The sequence below is a fragment of the Euleptes europaea genome, chromosome 21, assembly GCF_029931775.1.
Source record: "Euleptes europaea isolate rEulEur1 chromosome 21, rEulEur1.hap1, whole genome shotgun sequence".
Lineage (NCBI taxonomy): Eukaryota > Metazoa > Chordata > Lepidosauria > Squamata > Sphaerodactylidae > Euleptes > Euleptes europaea.
The window spans coordinates 5082623-5104049 of NC_079332.1; the positions used below are offsets into that span (position 1 = coordinate 5082623).

Here is a 21427-nt window from a genome sequence, read left to right on the forward strand (position 1 = left end):
GACCTTGACAGCGGAATGCAGCTGTCATTGCTCCAATCTGTAGCTTAGGGCCTCCAGTCAAGGCCTTGACACCCTGCCATGTTGGATTTAGCTCCTCTGAGACTTTAGACTTTGCCTCCCTCCTCAGTGATAACTAAGGTGGCGTCAGGTGACCTCCATTGCCTGTTCCATCCCCCATAGGGTTGTCAACCTCCAGGTAACCAGCTGGAGATCTCCTGCTATTACACCTGATCTCCAGCCGATAGAGATCAGTTCCCCTGGGGGAAATTGCTGCTTTGGCCATTGGACTCTATGGCGTTGAAGCCCCACCCCAAACCCCACCCTCCTCAGGCTCCGCCCCAAAAACCTCCCACCGGTGGCAGAGGGACCTGACAACCCTAACCCCTCCCCCCCACACCTCCCCAGTCTCTGGCACCTGGGGAACGAACCTCACCAGTGTTTTCAAACAACAAGCAGGTAGAGCGGGCTTAAATGGATGCGATAAAGATCACATATCTCTTTCTGCCTGCAGCCTCAATTTGCCTTGCAGCCATACAGGTTTAACCCTCCAGCCTCCAACTGGCCTCGCTCTTCCAAACCGGATCCCTGCTTTGGTGTCAGTGCTGTAAAGGAGAAAAGACGTATATTCCCGTTTTAAAAATGCTAACGGCAAAGCAGGAAGCCCGGTTTTAAACAGCAAAAGTGGGGAGGAAATCTCGTACGAGGTGCGATTGTTCGTGCGAACGCAGTCTGTGTTTCTCTGAGTCTGGAGCCTCCAGCTCTTTCACTCTTGTTTCCTCTGGCTGGATTAGATTTCTTTCCCCCCAGGAAAAAAAAAGTTTCTATAGCTCTGAAGTTTTGGCCCCAGCCCAAACGCCACTCTGGAATGAGGGGGGGGGGATATGGGGAAGTGAGAGGAGGAGTTTGAATCTGGCCCAAGGGCAGAGGGCATCAAAAACAGCATGGAAAAAAAATCCTCATTGGGACGAGAGAAGAATAAATGTTTCTCTTTGGCAGAAAAGGCTATCTGATTTGGCCAAATGAGCCCTCGTTAAATCAAAACAAGATATATATTTTTTCTCTCTCCTGGGCAGAAACCCCACCGGATATGCACAGCATTTAAGGCAATAATTTAAATAAGAGGAATGCATTAGGGAGGAAAAGCAGCCAAAATCTCTGTTATTCCATTTGCTGTTTTCTTTTTCAGGCCCTTTCTTTTTCTCCATGCTTTATGTTCTTCTCTCTCCCCCGCACATGGGCCAATTCCTGTGTGTGTTACTGAGGGATACAGGAGCTGTTCGATCTCTCTTTCTTTCTCTCCGTTTTCACACACGCTCACGGGATGCGTGGGAACCGCTTCCCCTTTTTGGTGCCAGCAGGATACATGTCAATCCCAAACTGGGTTGCCGGCTCCGGGTTGGGAAATACATGGAGATTTTGGGGGGGGGGGTGGAGCCTGAGGAGGGCAGGGTTTGGAGAGGTGCTTCAATGGGGTATAATGCCATAGAGTCCACCTTCCAAAGTGGCCAAGTGAATGGATCTCTGTCGCCTGATTAAACTGTTTGGTGCCCTAGGGTTGCCAGGTCCCTCTTTGCCACCGGTGGGAGGATTTTGGGGCAGAGCCTGGGGAGGGTGGGGTTTGGAGAGGGGAGGGACTTCAGTGCCATAGAGTCCAATTGCCACAGTGGCCATTTTCTCCAGGGGAACTGATCTATGTCGGCTGGAGATCAGTTTTAATAGCAGGAGATCTCCAGCTTCTACCTGGAGGTTGGCAACCCAACCTGGAGATCAGTTGTAATAGGAGATATCCAGCTTCTATCTGGAGGTTGGCAACCCAACCTGGAGATCAGTTGTAATCGCAGATCTCCAGCTACCACCTGGATGTTGGCAACCCTAAGATTCCCAGAGCCTTTTGGGCACGAGGTGTGAGGGAATGTCTTTTTTAAAGGGGTCTAGGTTCAACTAGGCTTGCCAACCTCCAGGTGAGGCCTGGAGATCTCCTGGGATTACTGATCTCCAGATGACCAAGACCGGTTCCCCTGGAAAAAATGGCTGCTTTGGAGGGTGGACTCCTGCGATATTATGCCCTGCTGAGCTCCCTCCCCAAGTTCTACCCCCAAATCTCCAGGAATTTCCCAGTCCAGGAATGGCAACCACAGTTCTTACATGTGAAAACTTTTCCATGGGCCCAGTGAAGAAAGAGTTTATGATCGAGGAAGTGATTTGTTGGGAACGCGTCACTGTCTCCTCCTGTGTGAGAATATAGGGGTGGGGGGCGGAAGCTGATGCTCTGAGACTCTGTGAGGGGACCTACTGTCTGTATTAAGGAGACACAGGATAAATCTCATGTGTAGAGACTGATCCTCACCCTCCCACCCCATATTATAACCTTTCCCTAGCCGTTTCTCAGCGCAATATTGGCCTAATGCGAAAGGGAGAGCTGCAAATAAAGAAATGAATTCATTAGCCGGGATAAAGGGGGAGTGGGGTGGGTGGGAAAAACAAGGACAAAGGATGGATGGGAATTTGGGAGCATGTAAGCATCGATGCCAGATCTCTGTGTTTGGCTGGGAAAAAAATTCATGTTTAACAAGCCAGTACAATGAGGCCTTGTGGTTTGAGACGTATGACAGAAATAAGCCCTGACAGCATCGCGGACGGGAGTTTCTCCGCGGCCCTCCTCTCTACAGCCCCTCCTCGGCCAAAGCTATTTCAGCAATGCAACCACCACCACCACCCCGGCCCCTTCACCCCCCCTGCCTCCTCTCCCTCCCACTTCTTCCTCAGGTCCATGGCAACACAGGCGGCAGGCCCCGCGTGTGCCAAAAGGCTTTTTGGGAATTAACCCCAGCAGACCACAGTTAGGAGACTGCCTCCCTCCCCAGCTGCTCCAAAGGGCTCCTTTAGGGAGCAGAGGTGGGCAGCGCGGATGCCCTCGCCAACCGCTCCTGCAGTGCAGATCCCTAGAATCGAGAGCCAGTGAAGCCTAGGGACTAGAGTGTCTGACCAGGATCTGGGAGACTGAGGTTCATAGAATCATAGAGTTGGAAAGGACCACCAGGGTCATCTAGTCCAACCCCCTGCACAATTCAGGAAATTCACAACTACCTCCCCCCACACACCCCCAGTGACCAAAAGATGGCCAAGGTGCCCTCCCTCTCATGAACTGCCCAAGGTCACAGAATCAGCATTGCTGACAGGTGGCCCTCTAGCCTCTGCTTAAAAACCTCCAGGGAAGGAGAGCTCACCACCTCCCGAGGAAGCCTGTTCCACCGAGGAACCGCTCTGACTGTTAGAAAATTCTTCCTAAGGTCTAGACGGGAACTCTTTTGATTTAATTTCAACCCGTTGGTTCTGGTCCGATCTTCTTGGGCAACAGAAAACCTCGGCACCCTCCTCCATACGACAGCCCTTCAAGTCCTTGAAGATGGTTCTCATGCCCCCTACTCTGTTGCGGAAGCTTGCTGAGTGACTTTGGGCCAGCCTCACACTCCCAGCCGAACCGACCTCCCACAATCGTTGTGAGGATTGAGCGCCCATTGGGGAGAAAGGTGGGGTGTAAACCTTGGAGCGCTGGCCCGCACTATGACGTTGCCTCCATGCTGTCAGGTCTCGATATAATTGAGGGCTGGTGTGGTATATAATATAATCGAGTGCCTGTCATAAACCAGGGTTGCCGACATCCAGATTGTGGCTGGAGATCTCCTGGGATTGCCACAGATCTCCAGGTGACAGAGATAAGTTTCCCTGGAGAAATTGGCCGCTTTGGAAGGTGGACTCCCCACTGCAGTCCCTCCCCTCCCCAAACCCTGCCCTCCTCAGGCTTTGCCCCCAAAACCTCCAGGAATTTCCCAACCTGGAGTTGGCAACTCTGTCTTCACCCACAATTCTGTTGCCCAAACTTGAACCCCACCTTCCCACCCCCAGAACCTGCTGTTTGCTGTATTGGGGGAAAGGTACAGGTACCCTGTGTGTAGGGTCGCCAACCTCCAGGTGTAACCAGAAGGTCTTGAATTACAGCTGATCTCTAGATTATATTTTTCGGGGACCTATTTATTCCACCCTTCCTCCGGGGAGCTCAAGGCGGTTGATGCAGCTCCACCGTCCCCATTTTATCCTCACAACAACCCTGTTGGGGCTGATTATGCTGACAGCAACCAGCCCAAGGTCACCCAGCAAACTTCATGGCGGAGCAGGGATTTGAACTCAGATCTCTTAGGTGCCAGTCCAGCACTCGAATCCCATTACCACATCAGGGAGGTCTGTTCTCCGGTCTCCCAGGCCCGCGTCATGTCTGGCTTGGGCCTCAGCCAGCGTATAAGACTCAAACAGCTGCGCCCAGTGGAAGTCATGGAGGAAAGGGCCATCTTTTGTCAACCCCGTAGGGTTTTCAAGGCAAGAGATGTTTGGTTTGCCATTGCCTGCCTCTGTGTGGGCTGAGAGAGTCCCAAGAGGACTGTGACCGGCCCCGGGTCGCCCAGCAGGCATCGTGTGGAGCAGTGGGGGGACTTGAACCCGGTTCTCCAGACTAGAGTCCGCCGCTCTTAACCGCCACGCCACGCCAGCTCTGCCTGGTAGCCATTAAAAGGTGGCAAATAGTCAGTTAGTATAATAATAATAATATTTTCTACCACGGCGTCTGTGTTGTGCTTGTGTGCGCACACCCAAGTTGAGATTTTCCGCCTCAGGAGCCAAAATTAATGGTCCTGCCCAGTCCTTGGTTACTCCACATTCCAGGGCCTGTGAAATTATTCAAGCGCTCTTGATCTGGCCGCTGTTTCGGCCACTTCCCTAGACAAAGAGTTCTCTCACTGAACATCCTCCAGATCTTCGGTAGCTTTGTTTGAAGACTATAAAAGAAGGGGGGGAACCCTCTAGTGATTAAAAAAACCCACCACAGACGAGGCATTATTAGGAACTCTGATGTATTTTTTTAATATAACCCTTCCCACATTTTAAAAAAAGGATTAAAAGAACAAATGACAATAAGAAATCCCACCGTTACAAGCTACGTAGATTTGTTCCTTGACCTGCGCACAGAACAATATGTACAAAAGACGTGTTTCAAATATTACAGGATCTTCTTGGCATCGTCTTTTAAAAAAATCACTCTAGCTGGGCTGAAACATACTTGGCAGTGTATTCCCAGCTGTGGAGAGTCACTTTATATTAACATTTCACATTTTTTTATATAAAAAAGGACACGAACACACATACACATAAACATTACAATAGAATTTAGATCTGAAAAACAAATTCACAAATTTGGTATCGTTATAACTTTAGTGCACATATGATAACTCTTCCCTGTCCTCGTGTGTATGAAGTAAAACAAAATGCCCAGACCGAGATTTCAATTGCGTGGTTGTCTCTGTTAAGATTGGCAGTGGGTTTAATTTTAAACTTAAGCGGATCAGGGTCAAGTTGAGCCGCCATCCTATGCGGGGTTACCCAGTAGTAAGCCCCACTGGATTTTGTGATACTTACTCCCAAATAAAAGCTCATAGGACCGAGCTGTTAGGCCACCGTTTTTCCCAAGAGGTGCTCCAAGCTCGCTCCAAGCGGCTTGTGGCAATTTTTGCACCTATAGGGTTGCCAGCCTCCGGATGGGGGCTGGAGACCGCCTGGGGTTACAACTGGTCTCCAAGTGACAGAGATCAGTTCCCCTGGAGAAAAGGGCCGCCTTTGGCCATTGGACTCTATGGCATTGAAGTCCCTCCCCTCCCCAAACCCCGCCCTCCTCAGGCTCTGCCCCAAAAACCTACCATTGGTGGCGAAGAGGGACCTGGCAACCCTAGCTCTGCAGCATTATACCCTATTGAGATCACTCCCCTCCTTAAACCCCGCCCTCCTCAGGCTCCACCCCTTCCCAAACCTCCAGGTATTTCCCACCCCTATGCATCTGTGATGTGGCGTGACCCCTTTGGGAGACTTGTTAAAATGAATCCCATCCTTCCTTTTGCTCAGAGGGTAGGGCGGGTTCCTCCGAGCCCATCTTACATCGGGGAATCCCTCCCTGTGTCCTTCCTCACTCCCAAAGTGTGGTGAGGCTGCCCAGAGAGAATAATGAGTTAATCCAAAAATGGCGGCTTAATTTTTTTTTAAATGTCATGCTCCTCCATGCTCTCACAGGACACTGGCATTGCCTTAGCACGCGGTTTGGAAACTGCTGATCTTGTTTCATCCCTCACTGCAGAAGTTGTACGCCCCATGCTTTAAGGTTTCCACTTCTTTTTAAGTACTTTGCCACATGCAAGGGGAAGGGAGCATTAGGGGATGAACACATGAAGCTGCCTTATACTGAACCAGACCCTCGGTCCATCAAAGTCAGAATTGTCTGCTCAGACCGGCAGCGGCTCTCCAGGGTCTCAGGCAGAGGTCTTTCACACCACCTACTTGTAGGGTTGCCAACCTCCAGGTAGTAGCTGGAGAGCTCCTGCTATTACAACTGATCTCCAGCTGATAGAGATCAGTCCCCCTTGAGGAAATGGCCGCTTTGGCAATTGGATTCTATGGCATTGATGCCCCCTCCCCAAACCCCACCCTCCTCAGGCTCCGCCCCGAAAACCTCCAGGTATTTCCCAACCGGGAGCTGGCAACCCTACCTACTGGAGATGCCGGGGATTGAACCTGCGACTCTTCTGCATGCCAAGCAGATGCTCTACCACTGAGCCACGGCCACTGAGCCACTAAGCCACATCTTAGTTGGGGTGAAACAAGTTGGTCAGTGCGTTTCCTGCCCCATCCTGGTCACAGCCCTGGCATACAAATTGCACAGTTGGGGCAGACATATTCAGGGCTGTCATGCACATGGGCCACTTTGCACCTGTTCAATGAACATGTGGCGGTTAGACACAGAGGTCTCGGGGCCAGCTGTTGCTCCTGAGATCTTCCTCCCGCAAAACACCACACCCGTGCCAAGCTTTTGTTACAGTGCGTCACAGGGGAAACAGAGCTAACAAGCATGTTCAAAGTTACATCACCTTGCTCATGGCGGCCGTAGTGAGAACCATCTACCTCTAGGTGGAAAAGACAAAGGATGGCATGTACTCAAAGGTTTTTGAGTACTGTGGCATTCTTGCATGGAAGGGTTGTGCGTGCAAAGGTGTGGCACATTTAGAACCAACCAGCAATGGTAAATATTTACAAATGCTGGAGGAAGTGAGAAGTATATACGAAAACCTAAACATTTCTGGGATTTAGCAGCATTTCCCCCCCTTCCCTGCAGCATTGTGAATACGTAGACAGGAGTTGGTTTTGATATGCCGACTTTCTCCACCCCTTAAGGAAGAATCAACCCGGCTTACAATCCCCTTGCCTTCCTCTTCCCACAACAGACACCTTGTGAGGTAGGTGGGGCTGAGAGAGAACTGTGACTAGCCCAAGGTCACCCAGCTGGCTTCATGTGGAGGAGTGAGGAAACCAACCCGGTTCACCAGATTAGCCTCTGCCTCTCATGTGAAGGAGCGGGGAATCAAACCCGGTTCTCCAGATCAGAGTCCACCACTCCAAACCACTGCTCTTAACCACTACACCATGCCAACGCCGGGCAGATGAGGTGGTGACTGGCCAAGTGGGGTTTGCAGTGTTGGAGGAAGGGGTTCAGAACTTGCCTAGCTCTGTCCCTTCCCACATTTGGACTCTGGATCTTCATCCTGAAGACAGCAGGGTGACATCAGGGGCGGACAGTCAGATTTCATAAAGGTCAGAAGAGGAGTGACAGCCGTCTGTGAGATGTGGAACCCATTCACGTCCCCAGCTATTTCTCCCATTAGGTTGGAATCCACGCCCTGGATCTCCAGTGATCTGTCTTCAAGCCAAGATCTCTTCGACCTGTCTCTGTGGCATACCGTGTTGTACGTCGATGCAAACGTCACAGCGAAACTATACAGAAGTCCATCCCCACCCTCCCAGTTCCGGCTCCCTTCTTCTGCCTACCCAGACGCCATTCGCCACGTTTGATCTGGGGCGGGGGAGAAGAGTCCCAGCGAGGGGGGGGGGAATTCAAGACCCTGTTTGCTCAGCGAGAGGATTCCAGTCTGCTTGCGATTTTGGTCACCAACTGAGAAGTAATCCTGGGCCGCAGTTCTGCCGCGGGGCAGAGAGGCTGGCTGGCTTGGTGGTCACTCTCGGCTCGTCAATCGGTCAGGGGGAAGTGAAAGAGCTGACCCTTCAGGTATCTCTCTGTTAGTCCGTGTGTGTGTGTTGCACTGGGAGAGATTGGAGTAATTCCCTTCATATTATTCCCGGCATGTCCCAGTCTGACCATGTAGCACCCGGATCCTCAGCCTCTGGACTAGCCTATCGCTGCTCCTTTTGGTGGAGAGACAGCGTGTCAGTTTGGGGTAGGCCCACTAGTCTGATACTAGTCTGATACAAGGGGAGCTTTTGCTATTCACAGCTAATTTGGATGCATGCCATTTAAGGCACCCCTCCCCGAGTCTACAGCAATTCTTTTTTCCCCCATCCCAAATCCGAGGCCAGGCTCCATTCTTCCACCCCCTGCCCCCCAAATCAGTCCAGCGAGACTTCGCAGGGGTTTTCGTGAGCCTGGCGCGCGTCCTCGTATATCTGGCGGAAGTCTTTGTAGCGAGGGGCGCAGGTGAGCCACGCCTCCCCGAAGTGCAGCCACCCCGTGAACAAGAAGCTACCAGGTCCTGGTTTCACCCCACACCTCAGCAGGGTGCGGATGCTGCCGGCTGATTTCCCGTACTTGCCAACCGGTTGGAACAAGGCAAATTTCTGGCGGTGGATCCTGGTGGCGCTCACGTTGATGATGGACTCTTGCAAATCCACGTTGTTGGAGACTGTCCGGATGTTGCCACGGATGACTGCAGGAGGGGGGATTTCAGGAAAAAGGAAAATCGAAACAACTGTTTAGATATTCTAGGGAGCATCTATGACGTAAAATCGGAGTGAATGCCATCCACGGGTGAAATGGAACAATCTTTGTTTTGCAGGCTTATAAGGTAGAGGGTGTAACCTTTGCAGAACAGCGGGGCTAGTCTGGAAGAAGCCTCACTCCATTCAATATAAACTTTCCTCTCTAGGGCTGAACTCTGGGAGGGAAAAAGCCCATTTCTGTACAAACCCAAGCCGTGGGCAGCTGATTGGCTAGTACCCGGGCAGTCACCAAGGCCATCCCTCCCCAAAAGCTCTGAAGCGGTTTTGCAATTATTTCTAAAATGTGCAGTAGCCTTAACCCACTTTCCTGAAGAGCAGAGCAGGTGCCATGTTGGGGGATCGTGCTCAGGACATCATGCGCAAGAGCCACATGTGACTCCTGAGCCACTGAGTATCACTGTCCTAAGCCTATCTTGTCTTGAATCAGACTCCGGGGTCTATCAAGGTCAGTCTTGTCTACTGCTTCGACCAGCTGCAGCAGTGCGGGATCAAAGGTCGTCCACATCACCTACCCTGTGATCCTTTCTAACCAGAGATGTCGGGAATTGAATCTGGGACTTCTGTTCATGCAAAGCAGATGCTCTACCACTGAGCCACTGTGCCTTCTCAGCCCAAGCTGCTCAAGGGGGAGACCAACAATCAAAGCACTGCAGCAGCCAAGATAAGAAGCAGTAAGAGGACTGGCCAATATTTCATAGAATCATAGAGTTGGAAGGTACCACCAGGGTCATCAAGTCCAACCCCCTGAACAATGCAGGAAATTCACAACTACCTCCCCCGCGCACACACCCAGTAACCAAAAGAAGGCCAAGGTGCCCTCCCTCTCATGAACAGCCTAAGGTCACAGAATCAGCATTGCTGACAGGTGGCCCTCTAGCCTCTGCTTAAAAAACTCCAGGGAAGGAGAGCTCACCACCTCCCAAGGAAGCCTGTTCCACTGAGGAACTGCTCGAACTGTCAGAAAATTCTTCTTGATGTCTAGACGGAAACTCTTTTGTTTTAATTTCAACCCGTTGGTTCTGGTCCGACCTTCTTGGGCAACAGAAAACAACTCGGCACCCTCTTCTATATGACAGCCCTTCAAGTCCTTGAAGATGGTGATCATATCCCCTCTCAGTCTTCTCCTCTTCAGGCTAAACATACCCAGCTCCTTCAACCTTTCCTCATAGGACGGTCTCCAGACCCCCTCACCATCTTTGTTGCCTTTTATGCTATCTTTGTATAGCATGAATAGAAATGGTCTTCTGGTGGTCACCTGTTCGGAAGCAAATGGCTGAATATAATCAAGATCTGGCCAATTATATGCAGGGATGGCGCTATTTCGCCTCTTTTGGTGGAATTGGTTTCCTCCTGATCAGCAAGAATTAGCCCCTCTCAGGGATTCTGACAGGCCCACGGACCTGATCTGGCATGGCAAATCCCCTTGTTCTTCTGTTTGACTTCCCGGGTTGCCATGGCAACCCTGGAGTGGGCAGCCTGCGGACCCCCGTGACCTCTCCTTCCATTGTGCGGAGTTGCAAATGGGGGGGGGCGGGAAGGGGTTAGCGAAGCATGCAGGGCCATAATTGGCGATGCCCGCTGGGAGGACAGCCCTGCACAGGCCTGGAAAGGGAGAGAAAGAAAAGCCATCCAGTCCCAAGCTGGGGAGTGGGTTGCGTTAGGGGCAGTTTGACCCTGACCTGGCAGCTACTAAGGAGTAGTAGAAACAGGGCAGAGGACTTGAGTTTTAGCTTTCACTACCCCGCACATGTCATCAGGAATTATTTCAGTGGAACATTTTGGCCTGCCCCCCCCCTTCTTTGAAAGAACTTAGAAATTTACAGCTGCGCGTGCTGCCGAGCTCCCCACCCTATTGGAACATGGACTGCGCCCCCCCCCCAAATGACTTTTGGCAAGTCCCAATTTCCCCAGCTGACAATCGCAGCTGTGAAACGGGGGCACGAACACCTACGCAGAGCATTGCGGTGAGCAAAGGGGTTGCAAAATACACCACCAGGGACTCAGAGGGTGGTTGAGCAGTGTACAGATTTCAGCGAAGGCCATGGCTCAGTGGTAGAGCCTCTGCTTGGCATGCGGAAGGGTCCCAGGTTCAGTCCCCGGCATCTCCGGTTAAAGGGACCAGGCAAGTAGGTGATGTGAAAGACCTCCGCCTGAGACCCTGGAGAGCTGCTGCCGGTCTGAGTAGACAATACTAACTTTGATGGACCAAGGGGGTCTGGTTCAGTAGAAGGCAGCTTCATGTGTTCATGTGGTACATAAAGCAGTATCAAACGTATAAAGAGTTCCCTTGCAGTCTTAGACTAAGGACTATCTTGAGCCATTTCAGGTGTGGGGTGAAGGCAATGGCTTTCTTCTTCCCAGTATCCAGAGGTTGGAGGTTGGATTCAAGGTAGGGTGTGTGTGTGATAAGCAATGGGGAAATCCCTTTCCCCCTTTCCCCCTGGTCCAAATCTTCCTCTCCAAGATATTAGAAGTTCTCAGGTGTCCCTTTGCGCTTTAGGATTTCTTTGGTGTTTATTTTTAACACCATTTGTCTCTCTTAAATCCAGCCTCCTGCCCGGCTTTATCCAGGAGGAGAATTAATTGAGAGGAGGGGGTTTTAACACTTTCCTTCCCAGCCATTTTCTCACTGGAAAAAAAAACACCCCTAAGCTGTTTTTATTTGCTCGGGGAAAAACAAAATACAAGTATCAGGAAGAAGAGGCAGAGGAGGTATGGGCTAAAGTTCTCCCTCTGTTGCATGTCACTCTCCTTGTTGAGATAAAGCTATCCTGGCACGTGAATTTGCAAAAGAAAACAAATGCCGTTTGCAGCAAACATGGAAGAAATAGTAACGTGCAGTTGAGGCCTTAGAATTGAAGACTGCAACAAGGTCTGAAATGGCCCCTACATGGCTCACATGTTTAGGGTACAGGCAGACTTAATGGAGCCTTTTAAGTACACCCTAACCGTATGAGTAGTTTTCTCTATAGGGTAGGAAATGGTGTTTGCAGTTTGCAATGAAGTCCAGCTGTGGATAGCATCGACTGGCTAATGTCCGTGATGTCGCAAAACCTGAGGCCTGGCTCGCTCCTGGATAGCAGCATCATGGGAAGAGGTGACAAGCATTACGCTTAATTCATTGTCATCTCCTGGACCTGTATCGCTGCTAGCCGGGTTGAAGTTGAACCAAGTCCTATGAGGAAAGGTTGAAGGAGCTGGATATGTTTAGCCTGAAGAGGAGAAGACTGAGAGGGGATATGAGAACCATCTTCAAGTACTTGAAGGGCTGTCGTATGGAGGAGGGTGCCGAGTTGTTTTCTGTTGCCCCAGAAGGTCGGACCAGATCCAACGGGTTGAAATTAAAACTGGGGGTGTTGGGGGAAGGTAGTTTGGAATTTCCTGCATTGTGCAGAGGGTTGGACTAGATGACCCTGGTGGTCTCTTCCAACTCTATGATTCTATGAACCCCCTTGGCATACTGCTGGGATCCAGCTTGCTGTAGGCGGGGCATATCTTTGTCCCCATTGAAATTAGGTGCAATTAAAAAAACAACAACGAAACAATGAGTGGGAAGAGGTACTCACCGAAATCGCTAGTACAAACAGCCATCAGGATCTCTGTGTTGTTACATGGCCGGCAAGTCCCTGCATCTCCCAAAGAGAAAAAAGACAGTCACTTAACCATGGGGAAGTCCCAGCACCCATTCAGGGGGTTATATTTTCAGTTCTGCAGGAGCTGATTGGCAAGCGGCACCCCAGGCGCTCTGATATTTTGCGCAAGTCAACAAGGACAGTCTTGTGCGCATTCAGCGCTTGTGTTCTCACCCTGCCTGCCTGTGCATGCCGATGCTCCTCATTCATAATTACACAGATCCGGGTTTGATGGACCCGAACGACCCATAGTAGAGTGGCTCGCCTGGAGATGCACACTATCCCCAATTACTGGGGGTTTTGTGTGATGCCTGATCGGAGCCTGTGTAAGCACGAAAGATATTTTGTGTATGGGTTTCCCCTCTTTGGAGGAAAGGAAAGATGAAGAATGTAATAGCTAGCAGTCAAAGGCCTCAGCCTGAGACCCTGGAGAGCTGCTGCCAGTCTGAGTAGACAATACTGAGCTTGATGGATAGGGTTTCCAGGTCCCTCTTTGCCACCGGTGGGAGGTTTTTGGGGTGGAGCCTGAGGAGGGCAGGGTTTGGGGAGGGGAGGGACTTCGAGTCCATAGAGTCCAGTTGCCAAAGCAGCCATTTTCTCCTGGTGAACTGATCTCTGTCCGCTGGAGATCAGTTGTAATATCAGGAGATCTCCAGCTAGTACCTGGAGGTCCTACAAAGAAACAGCACTTGTGGTCTAACCAATAGTAAAATACACCAGTTCTGAAAATGAGAGTTTGAATAATTTATCCAACTAGTTTTGCTTTATAAATACAAAATATTTTGTATTTATAAAGCAAAACTAGTTGCATAAATTATTCAAACTCTCATTTTCAGAACTGGTGTATTTTACTATTGGTTAGACCACAAGTGCTGTTTCTTTGCGGTAGCTCTTATTACAGCATAAGGCATACTAGTACTAGTACCTGGAAGTTGGCAACCCTATTGATGGACCGAGGGTCTGATTCGGTATCAGGCAGCCTCGTATGTTCATCTGCATCCAGGAATGTCGCTGAGCAGATGCAAAAACCGAGCCACTCTCCCCTGCCCCTCTTTTTCTCTCTTATTTTCTCCTCTCTTTATTGGGGGCTGGGTTATCTGTTAATGGCCATCCCACCTGAAGCTGGGGCCACCCCCAAAGCACAACATCCATAATCACAGAGCCCTTCCGGTGCAGCGATTCCCGCCGGCAGCGCTCCCGCAGTGACCAAGCGTGCCTAGCTCTGGGTCGGACTGTGACCTCAGTGTCGAGGGTTCTCAGGCCAAGGCCTTGTAAATAGCCGTTCCCCCTTGGGTCGAGGGCCTAGGTTGCTGTGGCAACCCGCGTCCAGGCCTTATCTCTGGTGCCGGCCGAACTGCTGGGACGGCGACTCCCCTGTGGGGCTGCCGCACACTGGACTTTTGTTAACTCAGAGATGAGGCCGATTAGATGTTCCTCCTCTGGCCTTGTGTTCCTGATAGCTGAGCACACTCCGGGCGGGTGGCTCCAGTTACCCCGCCGTCTCCTCCGCTCGCTTGGAGGGAGGCCCTCGGGACATCGAGTCCTTGGAAAACCAGGCCGGCTCTGATCGCTCTCGGCTTCAACCAGCCTGTGTGCTGGGAGGGCCGGGGCTCGCGCTTTGCCAAAAGAAATGCCCCAGAACATTGTGGAGCGGGGGGCGGGGGGAAATTGCCTCCTTCCTCTGCGAATACTGTCTGGATGACATCTGAACGGAGCCTGCTTGCATGCAAGAGCGTCATGTGCGAAACAGATGGTTGGGGCCTGGGTTTAGGGTGCCCAAGCAGAGGTCTGGCACGCCGACAGTTTTGAGAAACACCCGACTCAGACGCGTCACAAAGTCACAAGTTCCCAAGTTCCCAAGATGCCAGCCTCCTGACGGGACCTGAGAATCCCCTGGAATTACAGCTCATCTCCAGACTACAGAGATCAGTCCCCGAAAATAAATGCTTTGGAGGGTGGACTTCATGGCATTGTACCCCTCTGAGGTTCCTGTCCTCCCCAGGCTCCACCCCCAAATCTCTTGGCGTTTCCCAACCTGGAGCTGGCAACCCTATCCCCCCAACCCTGCCCCTCCGATGGCCAGGGAGGCCCTGGCAATCCTATTCCCATCATGTGCCGCAAACTGGACAACTTACCATCTGCGCTGAGGTTGCCAGACGGCCAAGAGAAGCGGGAGTTCCAGTCGCCCCTCAGCTCGTAGCGGAAGGCGGCGATCCGGCGGCTGATGTCCCGGTGCAGGGTGGATTGGAGGAACAGCGCCACCTTCTCCTTGGGCAGCCAGCTGAAGCAGCGCACCTTGGGCTGCAACGCCGCCGCGGCCTCCGAGAGCAGGAGCTCCAAGACGCCATCCCTCTCCAAGTAGATCTGAGCCCCACGGAAGCTGCTGGACGACTTGATGCAGGCCGTCACGCGCCGGGGGCTCTGCTCTTTGCCCGGGGGGCCCGTGGAAAGGCGGGGGAAGAGACTCAGTCGCAAGGCCCCCGCGGGGTACAGCCACTCCAGCGACCCTTCCGCGCAGTGCAAGGAGATCTGTTCCACGCTGCCTGATTCTTGGGACAGGCCGCTGCAACAGAAGAACATAAGAAGAGCCCTGTCGGATCAGACCTGCGGTCCATCTAGTCCAGCATCCTGTTTCTCACAGTCACCAGCCGGTTGCCCTGAACGGCCAACAGACAGAGCAAGGCCTTCCCCTGATGTTGCCTCCTAGTACCACATGAACACATGAAGCTGCCTTATACTGAATCAGACCCTCGGTCCATCCAAGTCAGTATTGTCTACTCTGACCGGCAGCTGCTCTCCAGGGTGTCAGGCAGGGGTCTTTCACATCACCTACTTGCCTAGTCCCTTTAACTGGAGATGCCGGGGATTGAACCTGGGACCTTCAGCGTGCCAAGCAGATGCTCTACAAACTGAGCCACGCCCTCCCCCCCCCCCCAGTCTCGACTGCCTTTGAAATGGATGGTTCCTTTAGTCACCATGGCCAGTAGCCACTGATGGACCCTATCAGAGTTAGCGTTAACTCTGGCCATTGGGTTGCCTGCCAAGTAGGCTTTGCTGCAGGAGTAGCCAGTTAGGTCAGTGGGTGGCAGGCGTATCTGCACATGACCTGCAAGAATGAAACGCTGGTGGGCGTAAGAATCTGAGCTGCCCGTTCTTTTAAAAAGGAAAGAAAACCCCGGTTTCTAGCCCTCAAGATTGAAGGTGGGCGCGAAGGTATAAAGGCAGTGCCTAGTCAACGCTCAGCAGCCAAATTGGGGCCGAGCAGGACTTGCAGGAGAGCCTGTGTGGTGTAGTGGTTAAGAGCAGTGGTTAGGAGCTGTGGGCTCTGATCTGGAGAACCGGGTTTGATTCCCCACTCCTCCGCATGAGCAGCGGAGGCTAATCTGGAGAACCGAGTTGGTTTCCCCACTCCTACACATGAAGCCTGCTGGGTGACTGGGCTAGTCACAGCTCTCTTAGCGCTCTCTCAGCCCCACCTACCTCACAGGGTGTCTGTTGTGGGGAGGGGAAGGTGTCTGTAAGCCAGTTTGATTCTTCCTTAAGCGGTAGAGGTAGGTGGGGCTGAGAGAGCTGTGACTAGCCCATGTGTAGGAGTTGGGGAACAAATCCCGTTCACCAGATTACCCTCCAACGCTCATGTGGAGGAGTGGGGGAGTCAAACCCAGTTTGACTCCACTGCTCCAGATCACCGCTCTTAACCATTACACCGCTCTGGCTCTCAAGCTTACTTCCAGGCACACCAGTCACCAAGTGGAACTGCCAGAGAACCAGGTGGGATGTCTCACCCCCCCCCCCATGGCCACTTCTGTGTTTCATCACCATGGCTGGCGCCTGCAGGACCAGCTTCTCTTCCAGATTGCCCTTCCCGGATCCCTGAGTGGAAAGCCCGCCCCCTCTTGCCACTCAATGAGATCCAGATGGCCGAAGGCACCCGGTGGTACTCCTGCCATTTCACGGCGGACTGGTCTCTCATCTCCTCCGCCCGTATTCTGCGGAGGGTCAAGAGAACCACGCGACACGTGTGGCCGCTCCGCTCCTTAGATCTCCTCAAAGAGCTCTCTTGCGGCTGCCCTCTAGAGGCCCCTTGATGTTTGCACGGGGGGCCCTCTTCTTTATGAATGAGTACCGGGAGATTCTTGCACACAAAGAGTGGTGCCCGCTGCAAGAATGTACATCCCCCCTGTACAAGCATAAATCTTCACATGAAGGGCAGTCATTCAAATCTTCTTTGACCATTGATGTTTGCATCTCTTCCACTCTGTTTTTCTGTAGGGACCCGGCTGGTATCCCAGCAGGGGAGCAATCCAGGACGTCCACGTTTGCGTGTCACAAAAAACCACGGTTGGGACTAACCATGGTTAATAAGCCAACTTCAGACCACCGTTTCAGACCCTGGTCTGGCAAACTCCTAATTAATTGTAGGTAGTAGAATAGCCTTTGATCAGATAACCACATTTACCACACTTGCTTAATCATTCTTTCACATCTAAACCATGACTACATTTCAAGTATGAGATGCCAAAATATTGGCACAAATCCATAATGGATTGCCAAAATAAAATCCTAAATAATTAATTCAGTCACCTTTCCCCCTCCCCATCAGGTAATGCTGGGATAATTAAACCGCACTGGGGCTTTTAAGAGGTATTGGTAGGGTTGCCATCCTCCAGGTGGCACCTGGAGATCTCCCGCTGTTACAATTGATCTGCAGACGACTTAAGATCAGTTCCCCTGGAAAAAACGGCTGCTTTGGAGGGTGAACTCTATGGCTTTGTACACTGCTGAGATCCCTCCCCTCCCCAAACCCTCCCCTCCCTGAACAGGAGAGGCCTTGTGGGGTAGTGGCTATGGTTGGACATAGACAGAAGAGGCCCCAGCTGCAAATCCCTGCTCTACCACCAAGCTTACTGGGTGACTTTGATCCAGTCAATGCCTTTCAGCCTTACCAACTTTGCACTTATAACATGGAGACCCATCCAAAGGCATTCTGGGCTTATATATTATATATATATAATAGAGAACGTACCCTGTGTTAGCCCACCATAGCCAAAATGATAAAGAGTCTTGTGGCACCCTAAAGGCTAACAAATGTATTGTGGCAGAAGATTTGGTGTGCTTCATCAAGTTGCCTTCACAGCTTGATTCCAGAGGTCAACTTTGACGGCGTGCAGTGGAGGGAACCACCAAAAATGAGAACCTAAAACCAAACCATTCCTTTTTTTCCAATGAAGCTTTCCGGGACAAAATCTAGGCCAGTGTTTATCTTTGGGGGAAAGGAGGACACCCCAACCCGTTTTTTTAAAAAGCTCCAGAGAAACTCTGACGGCTAAATTTGCTGAAACTCCATTCAAAACAACAAAACTGGGAATTGACCAGATAAGTCGGATGCAACACTTGAAGGCACTTTTCCTATAGAAAGTCCCTACTGGATGGATCACATCCCCCTTTGTGGGTACCGGCTCAACCGAGGAATGCGGTCAGGTCTTATTCTGTGTCTAACAAACCCAGGCTAGCCTGATCTCATCAGATCTCAGAAGCTAAGCAGGGTCAGCCCTGGTTTGTATTTGGATGAGAGACCACCAAGGAATACCAGGGTTGTTGTGCAGAGGAAGGCCCTGGCAAACCACTTCTGTTAGTCTCTTGCCATGAAAACCCCAAAAGGGGTTGCCATAAGTCGGCTACGACTTGAAGGCACTTTACACACACACAACAAACCGTCTCTCCCCGCACTTCCAAATTTCTATTTGAAAAACCTGCCTTTTTTCCCCTGCAGGTTCCTCAAACTGCTATGGCACCAAACCCCCTTTATTCGCCAGAACGTCCCCCAAACATTGCACGCCACAGGTTTGAAGACCCTGATCCTGTTATTACCGAGAGGGAGAAACAAGCAAGAAAGCAAAGAGCCTGCTAGAGTTTGGGTTTTTTTCTCCCCCCCCCCCCCAAGTTTCAAGCAAGGGACTTGGAAGTCATACCTACCTTCCCCTCCAACTGCATTGGTCTTCCGAGTAATTGCAAAGGGCCATATCCACGAGTGCGAGGCACAGAAGCTTCAACGCCAAAGGCATTCTTAAGATCTCTTCTCCCGGCAAAGCCAGAGGGGGGAAGGAATCAAATCAAATGTAGGGGAAAGAATCCTTTTGCGGCACCATCCTGGAACCCGCCGGAGGAATTAATAACGCCCGCATCTCTCCATCACCCATCTCCTCTGAGGGGCAGATCCCTCCCTACTGCATTCAGGCAGCCCAGGAGGGTATTTTCATCCCTGATCCCGCAGACGGAGACTGGGGTGCAGGATGGGACGGAGAGGCGGAAGGATGGGTCCCCACCGAGATGCTCATGGTGAATTTGAAACTCGCTTAAAAAGCGCTTGCAGATCTCTGCTCGGTTTTAACTGGGCTGGAGGCAGGAACTCCCGAGCCTGTGTGTTTGTGTGTGTGTGTGTGGGGGGGGGGATTCTTTGTGCTTTTCCAATCCAAGCCAGGCTGAGAAACTTTTGGCCAATGGGAACCGAGGGAAGGGGGAGGGGTGATTCTCCTCTAGACTAACAAGTAGAGCTTTTGAGAACAATGTGATTAAAGGCGGGCCGGGGTGGGGGAATTTAGAATCACTGTGAAATTATTCCTGTCCAGATGTGAAATTGTTCCTGTCCAGTGAGAGCAGGCAGGCAGGGATGGTTTGCGGATTGCATTCAGCTTGTTTGTTTTTAAGAGCGCTTTTTTAAACACCAGGGATGGCTCCTTATTCACAATAGAATTGGGTAAGAGCAAGTTTAGAAAATGTGCCCTTGCAAACGTCTCTTACTTCGAAGTAGCAGCACTGCCTTTTACCGTCCACGTTTTAGTTATTTGCAATGAATATGTATGTGTAAGTTGTGAAATCGTTCGACGCGCGTTGCATTTCAAGGTTGCGCATACGCTTGGCTGCGTAAGATTCAGATTGCCCAAAGTTTCTAAGGGCTCATAAAGGCAATAAAACTACCTCTGGGGGGGGGGTGGAGGAGGAGGAGGAGAAGAAGAAGAAGAAGAGTTGGTTTTTATATGCCAACTTCTCTACCTCTTAAGGGAGACTCAAACCGGCTTACTATCACCTCCCCCCTCCCCAAAACAGACACCCTGTGAGGTAGGTGGGGCTGAGAGAGGTGTGACTAGCCCAAGGTCACCCAGCTGGCTTCGTGTGTAGGAGTAGGGAAACCAACCCAGTTCACCAGATTAGTGTCCGCCGCTCATGTGGAGGAGTGGGGAATCGAACCCGGTTTTTCAGATCAAAGTCCACCACTCCAAACCACCGCTCTTAACCACTACACCACACTGGCTCTCCTAAAAGGTCCTAATTTGGCATCCAGGAAAGCAGAACTCTGCCAGAGCGAGTTGAGGCATCTGCTTGTGTTTTTCCCCCTTTCCCAGGAGACCTCTTAAGCCTGTTGCGGAGTCCCAGCACGGCTCTCTAGCTTGGCTACTTGGATCATCCCGGGTTGGCAGAATTTTACCACACTTCAAGCATGGACGTATGAAAGCATGCCTGGTCTTGTTGTGGGGGCGGAAAGCGGTGTCAGGTTGCAGCCGGCTTGTGGTGACCCCGTAGAGTTTTCAAGGCAAGAGAGGAGCAGAGGTGGTTTGTCATTGCCTGCCTCTGCGCAGTCCAAGGACTAACCAAGGCTGACCGTGCTTAGCTTCTCAGATCTGACAAGATTGGGCCTTGCAGGTCAGGTTGGTATCTGTCTTCATAAAAGGTGCGCTCAGGGATGTTTCTCCCTGAACGCCACCCAAGCAGTTACCTGGAGAAACAGAATGGAGAGAGTGTAGATGCTCTCTGGGGGCTTGGCTTACTCCTGCCCACCAGCTACACAGGAGGAGGGGGAGGGCATAGTCCCTTATAGCTCTGGAAAAGACTGGGGCAGAGCTAGGTTTAAACAAACTTATTTTCTGGGATGCGTGACTTGAATCTGCCGTCCTAATTTTAGTGAATCGTTCGCACCAGTCGTTTGATTCAAGTCTGTCCTTCTCTTTTACCTTGTTCTGCACTTGCACAACAGATTATTTGGGGGGGCGGTTTACAAGGGAAAGAAATGCTTGATTAAGTATCTTTAGACTTGCATTCTTTGTAACTGGAGATGTGGCTGGATTAGCCCCAAAGGAATTCTTATCCAAACTTCCTAATGCCCAAAGTGATGCAATCCCTTCACAGTGCTTTCTAACTAAGGCCTCGGCAAAGATTCAACAAAACGGCTCTGGTCCCTCCACGGCCGCCGCTGTTATTATTAGCCTGTTGATCAGAACACCATACCAATCCCTCCAGAAGCCTCTGCTATTTATTTTAACCCCCCCCCCATCTTCTCCAGACACCATTGTCCCGAGTTTTTAACAAACCCTGCAATTAATTACGTTTCCATCAGAGTGACGGCCCGCCAAAAAGTTTGAAATAAACACGGGACAATTGCGATGCAGTGATACGGGGCTGGAGAACAAAGTCTTTTTGGAGGGAGGGAGGGTGGAGTGGAATGAAAATGAGGGATTGTAAGGTCTGATGGGAAGAGAGGAGAGGGTGTCATGCTTGGGGTGGGGGCGTCTGCCTCTTGGATGCAGGCGATGAAAAGGACACCAAAACACATCCATCTCTTGGAATCCTTAGAAAACGCATCCAGATTCAGGAGGGAATGAAACCTCCTGGCGTTGCGGACTTATTAAAGATTTGACCTGGTAAACCGACAGCGGTAGTTTAGAATAGGCATACCGAAGAAGAAAAGGAATTAATGTATCAAGGCACGTTCTATTTCTCTTCCTTAAAAACAAACAAAAAAACCCACAATTCCTAAAATGCCCACAATTCTAGGATCACAGCTTTGTATTTATCAAGAAAGATTTAGCTTCGATCAGGGCTTGACAAATCCCAGGGGCCAGGTCTCCATGGCACCT

General features: G+C 51.2%; 1 protein-coding gene across 1 annotated transcript; it reads right to left on the minus strand.

Annotated features, from left to right (window-relative positions):
* Positions 1-8493: 8493 nt before the first annotated feature.
* On the minus strand, positions 8494-18606 carry METRN (meteorin, glial cell differentiation regulator). The gene is made up of 4 exons (XM_056866381.1): positions 18492-18606; positions 14651-15078; positions 12450-12515; positions 8494-8810 (listed from the first exon to the last, which is right to left on the minus strand). Exons 1-4 carry the CDS (start codon positions 18578-18580, stop codon positions 8494-8496), a joined length of 900 nt encoding a protein of 299 aa, XP_056722359.1. The 5' UTR covers positions 18581-18606.
* Between the last annotated feature and the right edge of the window lie 2821 nt (positions 18607-21427).